At 34.4% G+C, this 17390-nt stretch overlaps 1 protein-coding gene across 1 annotated transcript; it reads left to right on the top strand.

Moving 5' to 3' along the window:
• Positions 1-12: 12 nt before the first annotated feature.
• Positions 13-15080, top strand: LOC125651384 (E3 ubiquitin-protein ligase TRIM38-like). The gene is made up of 13 exons (XM_056167044.1): positions 13-82; positions 2944-3142; positions 6074-6193; positions 6322-6365; positions 6508-6604; positions 7718-7826; positions 7995-8105; positions 10997-11095; positions 11595-11721; positions 12244-12382; positions 14348-14383; positions 14650-14692; positions 14819-15080. Exons 1-13 carry the CDS (start codon positions 50-52, stop codon positions 14859-14861), a joined length of 1200 nt encoding a protein of 399 aa, XP_056023019.1. The 5' UTR covers positions 13-49; the 3' UTR covers positions 14862-15080.
• The last annotated feature ends 2310 nt before the right edge of the window (positions 15081-17390 follow it).

Raw genomic sequence — 17390 nt, 5'->3', positions numbered from 1 at the left:
ATACATAGGACCATATGACGTATATAGCGGAAATGAGAGAAATTCCAAAATGGAGGAATCTAACTTGCCTCTGTGTGTTTCGGTGTGTATATTTGCATTTTATCACCACATTTCAGCAAGTTTTGAGTCCTATTGAAAAGGAAATCACTTTAACAATTGTGTGAAGAACGGATTGATTTGTTTTTATGTTTCATTCATTTTCGGCCCCTGATTACCTGATTTTTTTGCGTTGTTTACGTTTTGAATTGTAAGCACGCTTATGACAGTATTACAGAATATTTTGACAAGTGTGTGGAGTGACTCTACGGACGTATGGTCCGTGTAATATGTTTAGTTATGTAGGTATACATCAAAATTTGATTGAAGCAGACGTGTTCCTTTGTTCTAACAGTTCTATTGGGCCAGAGCATAATCTCTATATTTAGCTACACGGTATATTGCTTGATTTAACTATTTCACATCTCAGACCAATTTTTAAACGCATAAAAATCGAATTTCACTGAGAAATGTACTCCATACGCCGTAGTTATTAGACACCAACTGTTTATTGATGTTATAAAACTCATTTTATTATTCAACTTCACAAATCTATGAAATTTTGACTAGATATCGTGTAATATATTCAAGCCCCACAGGGTTTTGACACAATATGAGCAAATTGGTATAATACTATATCTACTAATTTGCTCATATTGTGTCAAAACCCTGTGTCAAGCCCAGGGGGGAAAACATATGAAAGCCTTTGAATTTTGGGACCCAAAAAACCCGGCCTGCCTAATTGAAGACCTACAGGTAATTGAAGACTTACGGAAGACTTACAAAAATATAGGCTATTTACATCAAAACTAATATGATTTTCTCATTAAGCATGTCTCAAATATCTAATATAAACAAAAAAGTTTGATAAAAATAAGTTTTAAAGTGTATTTTCAAATCTAGGTAGGGGCAACTATTTTTTTCTCTTTGGACGACCTAGCGCAAGAACGATAACTCGTATAAATGTCATACTTGCAAATCAGCTGTTCAATTAATAATCATTTCTTGTATATTTTCTTTGTTAAAAGATCGGTAAAATGTTTCAAAATTATATCTTAAAAAATAAAAGAAATGAATAACAATTGAACAGCTGCTTTGTAGATATATATTTACGTGAGTTATCGCTCTTGCACTAGGTCGTCTAATAGAAAAAAAATGTTCCCCATACCGAGCTTTATAAATACACTTTAAAATTATTTTAATCAAAATTGTTTATGTTTATTTTATATTTGAGACATGCTTAATCAGAAAATCATATTAGTTTTTATAGGTTATAGACTTTGTATGGGAAAATATGACGACCGAGTTTTTTTGCGCGTACACGGACCGAGCTTGCGAGGTCCGTTCGCGACAAAAAACGAGGTCGTCATATTTCCCATACAAAGTTTATAACCTTTTTATTATATACTTTCAATTTCATTTAGAAACTAACAATAATTTTATTTTTAACAATAACTGTATCGGTTTAACTGAGTAAAAGATGAAAAACACGAAAAATTTGAAAATTAACGGCGTAGAAATTTGATTGTGACGTAATGTTTGTGGGCCGGAATGTTTCTGGGCATATATCGTGTGATATATGCCCGCAAACTTTTAAAGAAAAAAGAAGAGATGAAATTGAAAGTATATAATTATGATGTATATAGTCCACATTTTTGTAGGTCTTCTGTAAGTCTTCCGTAGGTCTTCAATTACCCGTAGGTCTTCAATTAGGTATGCCCCAAAAAACCTCTGAAAACTGGGCATATTATACATTACAGTCATACTGCAAGTCATGATTCTGTATGTTTTCAAGAAAAACTTGTGTTAACTCCAAAGGCAGCTAGAAAATGACTACCTGAGACACACAATTGAACACTGTCTACCACAAGCAATTCCATTGGCTAATTCAGAAATTATCAACCCATGACTCAACTAGTCTGGTCCCCGCCACTCTTTGAACACTCGGTGGGGGCGGGGACCAGACTATGACTTAACATGCATCTCATGACCAAAATCCTGTTAAAAACTGTACATACTTCTTAAAAGTTTATTACATCCCATAGGAAGAATTTTAATTAACAATTATGGACTGTTTAGCAGGGAGATGTCACAGTAGAATGATGCAAAAACATGACGTCAAGTGTAAACATTTCGTAACATATTTCAAAACAAGAACGTAAACAAAAATTGAAATGAAAAATTGCATTAGAATGGGAATATTTTTCTTTTAATTTGTTATTTTGACCATTAATATTGACTCTGGAGTTACAATTAAAATTTATGGATTAACGATCCAGCATATTTTCAAAAATTTTTGACAGAGCTATCTTACTTGCGCCATTAAAATGTATCTTCTAAAGGAGACAACACAGTTGTCACCCTGCACGTGAGGGAGACATCACGAATTGTTTCCATTCACGTGACCAGCCCTCGACCAATGAAATTGACTGTATTATTCTGAAGGATAATAATAAAAATCGTCAAATGTTCAGGATTAAAAGTTGTAAAGCAACAGTTATCCAGTCTTCAGCAAAAGTCATGGAGGATCAAAATACTGGACTGGCATTTGGTTACGCATTGTAAAGTCATCATACTTATGTCTGCTTCAGCACACACACAGGGTAGTGGACAGTTTACAACACAAAAGAAATTCTCTTTTGAAATTCATTAAAATTGTTAAAATGACGTAGTATTGTTCAAAGTATAATCATATTCAGCAATTATTATGCGACTTCTTGGCCATGCCATTGCACTTAAGAAATTCAATCTAATTCAGTCTAAGCTAGCTTGATCAAGCTATTTTCATTAGCTTAAATACAGTTATATAGGTTAATGTAGAGATTTTGCTGGACTTGGTAACAGTTAGATCTATCAATTGAAATTGTTGAGAAATATTATATTGTGTTATTTTTTTTTTTTTTTTAGATTCATAAACTGGAGGACTACATTAATTGTTCAATATGTATGAACGAACTAACCAGCACCACTATGACAATGTGTGGACATCGGTATTGTCAGAAGTGTATCCTGGAGTGGGTGGACAGAAAGCACACATGCCCCTGCTGTAATGCCAACCTTACCCAGAAGTCCCTGTTCAAGGACCATCAATATGATAGTCTCATCGGTGAGGATCAAATAATCCAGGGCCTGTCGATCAATGTATTTCTTTACAGGATAAAAACTTCAGAGACATAAGATGTAATCCAGACGAGATTTGGCTTGATTGTGATCTGATGCCTACCGGTACACCAAATATGGTGACAGTCTCTAGTAGTTCAATTCTGGATATTCTCTATTAACTGACAGACTTTACACAACAGGGTTTCAAAGTTACATATTAGGAATATGTAAGAAATGAGACATCTTTTTTTGAAAGATGTTGAATCGGTACACATTAGCATTCTCATTTTTAGGTTCAGGTCAATCAGTGTTTAAAACTTGGTATTTAATTTAAACATATTTTATTGAGAAACTCAATAGGATCGGACAACAGGCATAGCCTCTGTAGGCCCTCTCCCAAATACAAAGGTATGATTGATGAAAAGGATTCTTTGAATATGTAACAATATTGTAATGAGGTTTACAAATAATGTGCAAAATTAACTTTGCATGCTATTTCTAATATCATGAAAATACTTTAAAATATTTTTTTAAAATATGAAAGTAAGATAACATACATATAGATGTGAGACTCTAAACCTCCATAAATCCATTGAATTTTAGAAATAGCATGCTCTCCTCTACAATACGCCGACATGTTCAACTTGACCCTTTAAAACTTGGTATAGACCATGGGTCTATGCCAAAACATCATGACATGGACCTCATCGAATTGCCATAGACCTCAACATTGAAAAAAAATAACACAAATTTAAAACATTGTCGTTTAGAAAGCATATTTTCTTTACATTTCCATAACAATGTCCTCCTTTCCTCATAATGTTTTATCAGAAGTCGACTTTGGGGATAACTTTATTGCTTTAAACCTAGAAATTCGGCATGGACAATTTGGTCTATCTCAATTACAATTGGCATAGATCGGTGTCATTTGACATAGACTCGGTCTATCGGTCTATGGTTAACATAGACCGGTGTCATTTGACATAGACTCGGTCTATCGGTCTATGGTTAATTTCGAACACTGGTCTATTCATAGCATGATCCATGGGGACAAGAATGAAACTACAATAGAGATTCAAAGTTTACATAAGAATATGTAGAAAACATGAACAACAATGGTACACTGTTGGGAAAATGCAGACATCCTCAAGAAGAGTAGATTCAAGTGCATGTAGATACTGTAGACAGGTTATTGTCACCTTTCTGCACTTGCTGACGGTTTCGTTCCATTTTAAATTCACTCAGATAAAGTTGTGTTAAAAGAAAGATAAGAGGAAAAATAACCAAAAACCAATTTTGCCCAGTCTTAAATTCCCCCACTGACAACAAGGGCGAAAGGGGTAAAAATAAAATGGGGGCGAATATTTCACTGTATATAGTATACATTAACATTATCCCCAAGACCAGGGTGGGGCCAGAATAGGGGGTCAACGTTTTACATAGCAGTATATGGAGAAATTCTTTTAAAGCTTTGTAAGACCCATGATTGAGGGCACAATTTGTTAAATGAATAATGAACTTTGTTCACACCAGATCTGCTGGGGCCAATGTGAGGTCAACAGAGTTTCAAAGTTTAGGAAAATTCTTTAAAAAATCATCTTAGGAACCAAAAAGGTACGATTTGTTTGGTCAAATTAATATACAAAGTAAATATAGATATCATGTAGTGTAGAGTTGACTTAAATTTGTTCTCCATAACTCTGTGTTCAGAATGAGGCTTCAAGAGAGGTTTGGAATTGATATTGGAAAATGTGTGTACGTAAGACATATTTATAGAAATTCTTCTGAAGAATAACAAGGATACAATTTAATATGCAAGTATCCTCATATCCTCATGTGTTACATGTAAGTTGTGTAGATACAAATTTGTTCAAACAATGGACCACAATAGGAGTTTGAGTTTGATCATAGTGATGTATAATTTGAAGGAAAACAAAACATTTCTTCTCAAAAACAAGGGAGGTACAATTTTTAAAATACGTATTAAAGCATCTTAATGTAGTCTATATTCCAGTTCATTTAGACCAGGTTTTGCTGGTCCACAGTAGGGTTTGATAATTTTACTTACACATATGGAGGAATAAAAAATAGAAAAATTCAACTCAATAATATGGAAATGTCTTTGTGTAATGGAGAATCAAATTTCTTCAGTCCATGGCCTGGTGTGGATCTCTAAAAAAAAAAAAACCCAAAAAACTTTAGTTTGAGTTTTCTTTTATTTGAGCTGTCAAAAATTGAGTAAAATGCCAGATTTCTTAAAGTCTAAGTTTGACTTAAGTTTTTTTTTTAAAGAAATCCAGGCCTGGAACCAGCATGGTGGCTACAGTAGGAGGTTAAAAGGTTTACACCACTCAAATTACTTTATGCACATGTATAGAATGAATATTTCTTAAACTGAATTATGATGTTTTAGGATGAAATAGGGCTCACGGCGGGTGTGACCGGTCGACAGGGGATGCTTACTCCTCCTAGGCACCTGATCCCACCTCTTGTGTGTCTAGGGGTCCGTGTTTGCTCAACTCTCTATTTTGTATTGCTTATAGGAGTTATGAGATTGATCACTGTTCATTATCTTCACCTTTCATAGATATGACAGATAGTAGAAATTTAAAGATTGATGTTGGAATATTTTAATCTTTCCAATTTATGAAAATATTATGCAAGTACCCCAAGATATTTAGACTAAGTTTATATTGTGGTCCAATAGAAAGACTTATTGTGTAATCAGTATTAGTGCTGTGGTAAGATCTCTGTGTAAACAGGATTGCTCAGGTGAGTGTTGTGGTCCATGGACCTCTTGCTTCTGAACATCTTTTACATAGTACTTATTGATAACACACAATTTATGTTATATGACATCATTCATGTGGTTCTAAGATGAAAAACTCGCTCAAATACACTGGACTCATAATTGAAGTGTTTGTCTTTTTATCAGCCACCATCAACACAGAAAAGCAGAAGGAGGAGGAGAAATACTTTGAGACATTGATAAACTCTGTCAGCCATAACGAGACATCAGACGTCCAGTTGTCTCCCGTGGAGAAAGTCCTGCAGAGTAAGGACAAATATTGTTTACATCCTTAACCAGAGACTAGTTACTGTAGTTTTCAATGAAATGAGAAGGAGGGTGTCATTCATTAGTTTTTTACAGAATTATTCTAAGTGAATGCATGTTTATTTTAGACCACCTCAAAAGAAGCCTCGCAGCACATGAGAAATACTTACAAGTAAGAAAATTGTTATCGATAGTTTCATCTTAACAATGCTAGAATGATCGAATTGTACAGCATTTTTCATCTTTTTATAGGATGGGGTTCATGTATAATCCAACTCTTTGTCAGGGTGCTCTCAAGACAAATTATTTTACAGAATCTAAGGGACCAGTTTCACAAGAAGATAACCAGTTTAGATCGAGAATGCACGAAAGCTATTTCCGAGCTACAGATGCACAGCCTCTCTCAACAAGGTAAAGGAAATTAAAACAGTTAAAATGGTTAATCCAGGGGGATTAATTATTGTTTTCAAACAAAATTACATGTACAGTGAAAACTGCCTAATCCGACATCATTCTGTGTAATCCATTTCACTGGATATTCCAAAGTGAAAATGCCTAATCTGACATCTGTGCAGTCCGCTTTACTGGACATTGTGATGTCAAAACTGCTTAATCTGATACCTGTGTATAATACAGTGAAAATTGCCTTATCTGACACCAGTGTATAATACAGTGAAAACTGCCTAATCTGACATCTGTGTATAGTACAGTGAAAACTGCCTATTCCGACACCTGTGCAATCTGTTTCACTCAGCATTCCAACTTTTCATTTTTTACACTGTTTATTCCTACACATTGTGTATTCTGACAAAAACATTGTCTCCCAGTGCATGTTGGATTATACAGGTTTCACTGTACATTGTTCATCAGAGATGGGCATGGACTACTATGTGTCTTCCTCAGTTAGTACGATTGCATATTATGGATGAGGCCTGGTTTTATTCCAGCAAGTTTTTAGAGTAAAAATTCAAATTCTTTGATGATTTTCAGTTTAAATATAACTGGAAAATGCATCAAGCTTAAAAATATATTGCTAATGATGTAATTTTCACCATATTTTGTACAATAGGATGTCATAAAGTATGTTATTATAGCCCTTGTTAAAACATTTTCATTGAAAATTGTGAGCAGTGTAGGCTATGATACAAACATTATAATTGTAGAACACATCTGCTATCAAATTCTTAGTGTCTACAATTGTGTATTGATAGATTGATACACATTCATTGTTTTGGGATTAAGGGCTGTACTTATATACACAGTTGTTTTGTTTTTTTATATACTTAGTATTGTTAAATTACAACACTTCACCATAAATACCAAGAACATGCACAAATTTACTTGAACTGTTCTACAGTGAATAAACTATGCTGAAGAAATGCTTTTAGGTACAGTGTGATAGAAATCTTTAATCTTTGTTAATATATGAATTTAGACCTGTGAAAACAGACATATCCCAATTCCTTGAAGCTAACATTGCTTGGTGTGGTCATCATATTTATTTATTTTTCTTGCTGTCCCTAGAAGTGACACAACAAACCTCAGATCTGAACAACACCCTCTCTAGACGCAAGGAAGCACTACAGGAGGAACTCAACATATGTGCAAAACTCATTGCAGATGCATTCGACAAGTAAGAAATATACTTTACCTGTGCTTAAGAACAGGATAATGTATTGATGTTATTGAGGCACATCGATAAACAGAAACATTGTCAGTGTACTGTATCTACTGCTAGTGTGTATAATGGTAGTGTATGTAATGAAGGATGTGTATCACTAATTTGTGTTTCGTGATTTAGACATCTAGAAAGTCACATTCCACGTTTGGATGTCCTTCCTGTCAAAGTATCCATCAACATACTGGACAAGAATATACAGCTGTCGGATCTCATGATGTCTCCTGCTGATGTGTAAGTGTGTGATGCAGCAAAGCATTTAGGAAATGAGAGGCCCAATGTATAATTGTTTTGAGGTCTTAATGCAAATTATAAAGTGGCAGATCTAATTCAAGAAATTGTTTTGTGCAACAGAAAAAAACAAATGTTTGGTGTACGCTCCTGTTTTCAACTCCATAATATATCCAGTGATGCAAAACATAGTGACCCCCCCCCCCCCCCCCCCCCCCCCCCAACTTACACTTAAAATGTTACAGTACCCACAACGTTATTCTTGACATGATAAACGATAGAACACGATACACGCACGATAGGATAGGATACACGCACGATAGGATAGGATACACGCACGATACGATAGGATACACGCACGATACGATAGGATACACGATAAACCTGATAAACGCAAAACCTGATAAACGATCTTCACGATAGACCTGATAAACGCAAAACACGATAAACTATCTTCACGATAAACGGAAAACCTGATAGAAATGTTGTAAATTTAGAAACGGTTTAGACGGAACGAAATTTTGATACCTACACCATAATTACATTATGTTTACATTATGTTGATAATAATATTGAAGGATTTCAATGTTCATTATATACCTACATTACGGACAAAGCGGATTTCTTGTTTCCCGCGTTCTCGCGATGGGAAAAAATCTAACGCGGTAATCTATAGGTAACTCAGGAAAACCGCGTTCTCATCGCTGGATGACTATCAGCTACCTGTCCCCGTCGCGGTAACATTTGTTTAAAACATTGATCGGTTTTGTACCATATAATTTCTTTAATCCACGGTCGTACGTTTTTTTTTGGGTTTTTTTTTTAATGCCATCACAGCTAAAATTTAAAAAAAATAATAAAATATATACGGCATTGAATTCATTATTTGATATCTATATGAATTTTATCAGCCAATGATTCTAAAACTTATATTGTCACCTAATGTTTAATATATAGATTATACAGGGAATTAACTAAATGTAATATAATGTAGTGATATCATGCTTCAGTAGCTCTCTTATGCTAATGTATATTACCTTGAGTATGAAATAAAACCAAGTAATATTGTGCGTGTAGCGAGGAGGGGGTTATTTTGCATCAAGCTCTAAGTTCACGGCTCATTCAACATCTCAAGTTATTTTCATAACGACCGCTTTAAAAAAAATCAACCGCACTACACCTGTTAGATATTTTTACACTATGATTGATAATTGATAGTCATAAGTAATTGGAACATATTTATTTGAATTGATATTTTGTTAACAAAACATAAATATACTGTTTAAAAAACATAAACAAAACCCGGCTTGTTTTAAATTCGCAATTTTGAAACGCTTAGTGTGTAAAAAAAAATTCAAATAATCATCAAAACCAACATAAATTTCCAGTATCTACACGTACGAGTATTGGTACATGTGTACATGTACAAGGTATATAAAAAAAAAACAACGATGACAGCGGAATCGTGCCCAGTTGAGCAGAATTTTGGGGGATGCAACACCCTTGCACCCTTTTAAAACTTAATCTTCTAAATGTGTGAAATACAATGTCCCTGAGAATGTTAGCTGTCAAAACACGGGTGATACACAAAATCAGATATAAGGACGCGCACAAGTTCAGCAGTTGCTATATAAGTAGCATACACGTGAAAAAAAAAATCGGAAGAAAAAGAACCATTATTAAAATATACATGTATGTGATAAACAATGTAATTTACTGATTTTTCCTTTCAAATCGGAACTCCCTATTTTTCTGTTAGTGTTAATTACAAATAACTGTTTCTAGACAAATAAATGTTTATGAACTTCAGAAGGAGCTTTCAGATTTACTGTGCTCGGTTTACTGTCCTACTTTCCAGACTACTTAGAATTAAATTGTGATAAATTTTCACTCTCTCTCTGGACAGACAAATAGCTCTTCTGTCTTAAAATCGACAACTTTATGTTCTCCTTCAAATATACCGTCTTTCCTCGATTCCTAAAAATAGCTTCTTTAACAAAACGAATAAAGGTTTCGGAAAGTATCGTACTTTTTCATTAGATTTTATATACGATCCCGATAGTTTCCGAAGCTACACGATAAACGATTTTCACGATAAACGGAAAACCTGATACACGCAAAACACGATAGAAAACGGAAAACCTGATACACGATAGGATAGGATACACGCACGATACGATAGGATACACGCACGATACGATAGGATACACGCACGATAGAGCACGATAGGAATGTCAAGAATAACGTTGCGGGTACTGTAAACCATGGAATTCAGTATATTTAGCCTAGAAGAGCTTCTGCCATTGATCCAACACAAATTAGATAAACAAATACATTTGTTTTCCATTTCTACTGCAGGTAGTTGTACTGTTTGATTTCAAACCACCATGATACTTTTTTTTACTTTTGTGTGCTTAAAATCATAAAATATACAATTGTGTACATTGTAAGTTTGATCAAATTTCTCTGGTTTTAGCACAGTATATACTCCTGGTGTGTTTTGATATCAGATTATATACCTATGTCAGGTGTGGCTCCGAGGGGAAGTGGGGGGGGGGGGGGGGGGGGGCATAGGGTCAGGACTCCCTTGAGATTGGTAGAAAATACATATATTTGCCCTTTTATATGCACTTCCAGTTTTGAAATAATAAGTGAGAGTCCCTAGTATATATAAGAATATGTACCCCCTGGGAAAAAATTACATGGGTGGATTCCCCTCCTCCCACCCCCTTGGGAAAAATTCTGGATCCATGCATATATTTGTAGCTGCACTCTCCTTAATGGTAGCAATATCAAATCAATGAACTTGCATAGTGGCAAGTGAAGTTCAAGGGAGACAACTCTCAGAACATCACACTGTGTTGTATACTGATTGCATTGTTCTTTTAATTCAGAGCTGTGTCCAGAATCAAGACTGCTGTGGAGGAAGCCATGAAGGCCAAAGGTAACCCTCTAGTGGCCTGGGAAGACGATGTCCAGTTTGTTCTGTTCGGGTGAGTGCTTTTAACAACAAAGTATTATTTTGTGAACTCGTCTAACTACATGTTTTATTTATTATATTTTGTCCATAGTGCAGTCCCTGTGTGAGATGTTTCAACTGGTCAGTTTTATTTTTTAGTCCCTTTGTGAAGTACAGGCCCTGTGAGATGTTTTGATTGGTCAGTTTCATGTTTTAGTCACTTTGTGACGTGCAGTCCCTATGAGATGTTTCGACTGGTCAGTTTTATATTTTAGTCCCTTTGTGAAGTGCAGTCCCTGTGAATTGTTTTGATTGGTCTGTTTCATTTTTATCCCTTTGTGAAGTGCAGTCCCTGTAAGATGTTTTAATTGGTCTGTTTTATTTTCTAGTAAGAGATGTTTTGATTGGTCTGTTTCATTTTCTAGTAAGAGATGTTTTGATTGGTCTGTTTTATTTTTTAGTAAGAGATGTTTTGATTGGTCTGTTTTGTTTTTTAGTAAGAGGTATTTTGATTGGTCTGGGTTTTTTTTTAGTCCCTTTGTGAAGTGCAGTCCCTGTGAGATGCAGCAGATGATCAGAGAGATTTTGTACAATGGATTGGAATACCCAGACATTCATGTGTTGGCTAACGACTGTCGACCCGTATTACAGCTAGGAATGGTAGGTACAATTATAACCATCTTTAAATTCTTGTCAGTTAAACAGTGGCTTACATATCTTAAGACATTGCTTTGACGTCATTTTTTCTTCATTCACTCTAAGGATTTACCTTTGTCCATGTGATATTAGTGAACAGTCTGATATTAACTGTAATATTAGACTGCCTCATTATTGGACATATGCCTTATACAGTCTGGTGTAAAAATATATCAAACTGTCTGATATTTTTTATACAGAACTGTATGGGGCATATATCATACTTCAACATTGCCTTTTAAATTTACTTTGTTGAGTTTGTTTTTGATTTACCTCAGACAGTGCAATTTTGAAGGATATCAGTTCCTAAATGGGCTTGGAGAGGTTAGAATCATGATACTGTGTTGTAGCATGGGTATGTGGGGTAATGTTTGTAACACTATCAAATATTGGGAATTGACATCATGATTTAGATAAATTGGATGTAGAAGCATGATCCACAGTGTAAAGCCATGGCTGATAATTTGTTCTGATATTTATTTTTAGAAACCGAACAGTGTGATTGTGATTTATGGCACGCTACGATGCGAGAGTGATCTGCCCAAGAGATGCTTTGTTAAGAACTTCAGAAAGGAAGAAGGACAGACTATGGACTACTTCCAGTGTAAACAGTGCTCATTTAAATGTAGGTCATCTCACAGTGTAAACAGTTCTCATTTAAATGTAGGTCATCTCACAGTGTAAACAGTTCTCATTTAAATGTAGGTCATCTCACAGTGTAAACAGTGCTCATTTAAATGTAGGTCATCTCACAGTGTAAACAGTGCTCATTTAAATGTAGGTCATCTCACAGTGTAAACAGTTCTCATTTAAATGTAGGTCATCTCACAGTGTAAACAGTGCTCATTTAAATGGAGGTCATCTCACAGTGTAAACAGTGCTCATTTAAATGTAGGTCATATCACAGTGTAAACAGTGCTCATTTAAATGTAGGTCATCTCACAGTGTAAACAGTACTCATTTACATGAAGGTCATCTCACAGTGTAAACAGTGCTCATTTAAATGTAGGTCATTTTACTGTGGGATTAGGAGTTATTTGAATGTAGATCATATTGCCGTGTAAATGCTGATAATGAGTCCCCTACTGGTAGAGTGGAAGGGAACTTTAGGTTTGTACATTATGTGTCTGTTAGGCACACCTTTTTTGTCAGGCTTGCAGATATTCATTTAATATATGCTACATTGCTCTACTATGACTAATTACAGATTGTGTTTGAATTTTGTTCTGGTCCATAAATTATTTGCTGAGTTAAGGCCCTTGGACTTAGGAAATAAATGAAAATACTCAGTTTTACTACTTGTGACAAAATGGAACATGGAATATGAATTTGTCGTATATGGCTTTTATTTTGTGGACCCGATCATCCTTGTGTGTGATTATTCCTGTGGAATATTACGTAAACAACTTGACATGGGACCAGTAGGGGACATATACATGTATTACTATGCAATACTTACAGAATGCTTGTTTAAATGTAGGTCATTGAAAATATAGATCATATTACGATGTAAGCAACGCTTTTTGAATGCAAGTCATCTCACAGTGTAAACAATGCTCACATAAATGTAGGTCATCTCACAGTGTAAATAATGCTAACATAAATGTAGGTCATCTCGCAGTGTAAACAATACTCATGTAAATGTAGGTCATCTCAGTGTAAACAATGCTGATTTAAATGTAGGTCATCTCACAGTGTAAATAATGCTCACATAAATGTAGGTCATCTCACAGTGTAAACAATGCTGATTTAAATGTAGGTCATCTCACAGTGTAAATAATGCTGATTTAAATGTAGGTCATCTCACAGTGTAAACAATACTACACATAAATGTAGGTCATCTCACAGTGTAAATAATGCTCACATAAATGTAGGTCATCTCACAGTGTAAATAATGCTCACATAAATGTAGGTCATCTCACAGTGTAAACAATACTCATGTAAATGTAGGTCATCTCACAGTGTAAACAATGCTGATTTAAATGTAGGTCATCTCACAGTGTAAACAATGCTGATTTAAATGTAGGTCATCTCACAGTGTAAATAATGCTCACATAAATGTAGGTCATCTCAGTGTAAACAATGCTGATTTAAATGTAGGTCATCTCACAGTGTAAACAATGCTCACATAAATGTAGGTCATCTCACAGTGTAAATAATGCTCACATAAATGTAGGTCATCTCACAGTGTAAACAATGCTGATTTAAATGTAGGTCATCTCACAGTGTAAATAATGCTCACATAAATGTAGGTCATCTCACAGTGTAAACAATACTACACATAAATGTAGGTCATCTCACAGTGTAAATAATGCTCACATAAATGTAGGTCATCTCACAGTGTAAATAATGCTCATATAAATGTAGGTCATCTCACAGTGTAAACAATACTCATGTAAATGTAGGTCATCACAGTGTAAACAATGCTGATTTAAATGTAGGTCATCTCACAGTGTAAACAATACTCATGTAAATGTAGGTCATCACAGTGTAAACAATGCTCTAATAGATGTAGGTCATCTACTGTGTAGTATGCCAGTACTAAGTAGAACATGACTGTATAATTTTCCAACTGTGCTTTCTTTTCTAGGGATTTGTAGATCTTGTATGGAGGTTTGTCACAGAGGTAAGTCTAATGGACTTATTTCATTGTTGATTTTATACTGTTCTAATGGCAGCTGCTATTAACTTTCCACAGTCATCATATTGTAGAGCAGTGAGCTAAAGTTTCATGAATCAAAGGTCACAATATATACCACAAGCATTGTAAGGCAGCACACAGCTGTATTCTTATTCTATAGAGAAGTGCACACATATATCATATCTGCCATTTTAATATGTATATTATGTCAAATACAAATAAAACTGTTATATATGTTCTTCTCCCTTCAGGACACGATGTTGTTCCCTACATAATGAACCATGTACCGGAGTGGTCAGTATTTATAGTACATTTGTATTGTAAGAATTACAGTTAGTACATACCTCACTAGTGACTATTACTGGTGATAAGAATTAGTAACTTCGTGTTAGTAATGGACAGAAATGCTTTCTTTTTCAGGGCTTGCTGTTACTGCCCCAGGAAGAAGAAATGTGTTTTATAGGAAGAACATTTCCTCATCAGTGAAACCGGAATCCATAATTTATCTTTTAGAAAAGAAACGATCCACGTTTTCATTCTGATATTTTCTCAGTGAGTTCTGAGCACCAAATACATTGTCTGACTGTGATATTATATAGAAACCACTCTCATTATTTGACTGTGAGTGGAATTAACATAATAATGTACCGCTGATAGTATTAAAGTGATATCAGTACGTTTAGTGCGAGTTGTCTATATTCAATACTAGGAATACAATCCTCTCTGTAACATCGATATTTAAGTGTCTGTATATTAATTAAGGAGTGATAACGTGTCTGTAATTAAGGACTTGTAACGGGAAGTAAGAGAATATTGGAGGGATTTATTGTGTGCAAGATATTCGAGTTATCAGGAGATCACAGGGGAAAATGAAAAAGTTTTTAAGAGATTTGAATGACACATTGATAGTAAAAATGCTTTAACCAATGAATGATTCATCAAGGGAAAAGAAATTCAAGTTGACATTTGTTCTTGTGTGTGTGTCATACATTCTTCTTGTAGTGACGTGTTATTTTGACTTCTACCACGGTTATTGCAAAGATCAAAAGGATGCGCAGTCATTATTCTACGATATACCTTCCTAAGTAATAACTGATTATTAGAAAATTTATACTCATCTCGCTTGCACTTCGTATTTTGCTAATGCAACAATAAAGTCGATGACTGATAATTCAATTTTATAATCATAAAAATCAATCAATATATGTTGTAAAACAAATCATTCAGTATAAACCAGTCGTCTGCATTCTGAGAGCGATACACATGTAAACATGGCGATGCACAGACAAGTTTTTCTTGATCTACGTATTCAAAGCAATTGATATAATCCGTTAACATCAAACTAAATACTTGAAATATTTTTTTCGAAATATATTTAGAATACCCTTACCAGCTCACCTTTTTCGTAAGCAAAAAACGATTTAGGTTGTTTTGGAAACTACCATGACGTCACGGTGACCTAATTCGTAGCTACATTTTGTATATAGAAAAACGATCGGCTATATATTTCTGAGCCGTAGTAGAATAGAAATAAAGTTCTTGTTTTCTTGTATGTTGCAGGATAACCTACTCGGTCTCGAAATGTTGTTTGAAATAATTTAGATCAAGGAGGTTATCCTTCAACATTCGCGAAAACGCCATCATTATTCCTTAATTAACAAATAATGAGACTAAAAGTTAAGAAGTTTGATATCTCATTAGATAGAGGATTTGGTTTAGAGGTGAATCAGTGATTTGGTCCATCATGTGATCCCTGACTCTTTTATGAAATGGATTGGATATGAAGTTTTGTATGACTAAGTTAAGAATTGTCTATACACTAATTACAGTGTTAGATGACTAAAACGACATCCCATGAACTCCTTATTCTAAATCAGTTCACCACTATGGTCAAGTTACCGACAGCACCGCAAGATACTTTTTTATGATTTTGCAAATTTACTCCTTCTAATTTTCCGTGTGAATCAAGGTGTAATCAATGTAATCGGTATATTATGTGCAAAACTACGTTGTTTTTTTTAAAGATGAGACATTTTTTTCCTTCTCGAATGATTGGATACAACTACCGGTGTAACACCGGCAGTTAAATTATTCTTGCATGGTGCATGTATATGTCCTGCTCTGTCGTAGAACGTAACATCCTTGCATTATCTAGTTTGTTGGTATGTGAAGTGATTCACTACAATGGAAAAAGTAATAACAAAGCCTTTATGCATAAAGTATTACATTTTTTTTTTACATACATAAACAAACTGTATTTTTGTAGACAACAATTCCTCGAGTACATTATATTTCAAATAAAAATGGAAACATAAAATTAACATGTTGGAACTTCATCAGAAATGTAAATAAACATGATGAACGTGTTTAAATGTTATTCTCTCTTGGTCTGGAAGAAGGTGATATGTATGTGTTCAATGAACGAGAGATTGTAAGATTTGATTGGCTGGTGAGAAACGTTAATGTTTTTATACGCTTCAATATCTGGTACACTCAATGAAAATGTTGATGTTTTAAAAATACTGAATGAATTGTATAACAAATGTTTAAATTGGGTTTTGAAAATACCAGGGTACAAAGCTGTTTTTATTGCAGTTAGTTTTAGAATTTGGTAGGATATACTTTGGAGGTTTTTCACAAATTGTACACATTGTTCCTGGTATTTGGCAGGAGACGGATATGTAAATCTTAACAATGGTTTACAAACATTATCTTCATTAGGACTTATATGTAAATCTTAACAATGGTTTACAAACATTATCTTCATTAGGACTTATATGTAAATCTTAACAATGGTTTACAAACATTATCTTCATTAGGACTTATATGTAAATCGTTGTGTGGATTTACAAACATTATCTTCAGTAGGACTTATATGTAAATCTTAACAATGGTTTACAAACATTATCTTCATTAGGACTTATATGTAAATCTTAACAATGGTTTACAAACATTATCTTCAGTAGGACTTATATGTAAATCTTAACAATGG

The sequence above is a fragment of the Ostrea edulis genome, chromosome 5, assembly GCF_947568905.1.
Source record: "Ostrea edulis chromosome 5, xbOstEdul1.1, whole genome shotgun sequence".
NCBI classification, from domain to species: Eukaryota; Metazoa; Mollusca; class Bivalvia; order Ostreida; family Ostreidae; genus Ostrea; species Ostrea edulis.
The sequence above is the reverse complement of the archived record's forward strand: the minus strand, read 5'-3'. Positions and strand labels throughout refer to the sequence as shown.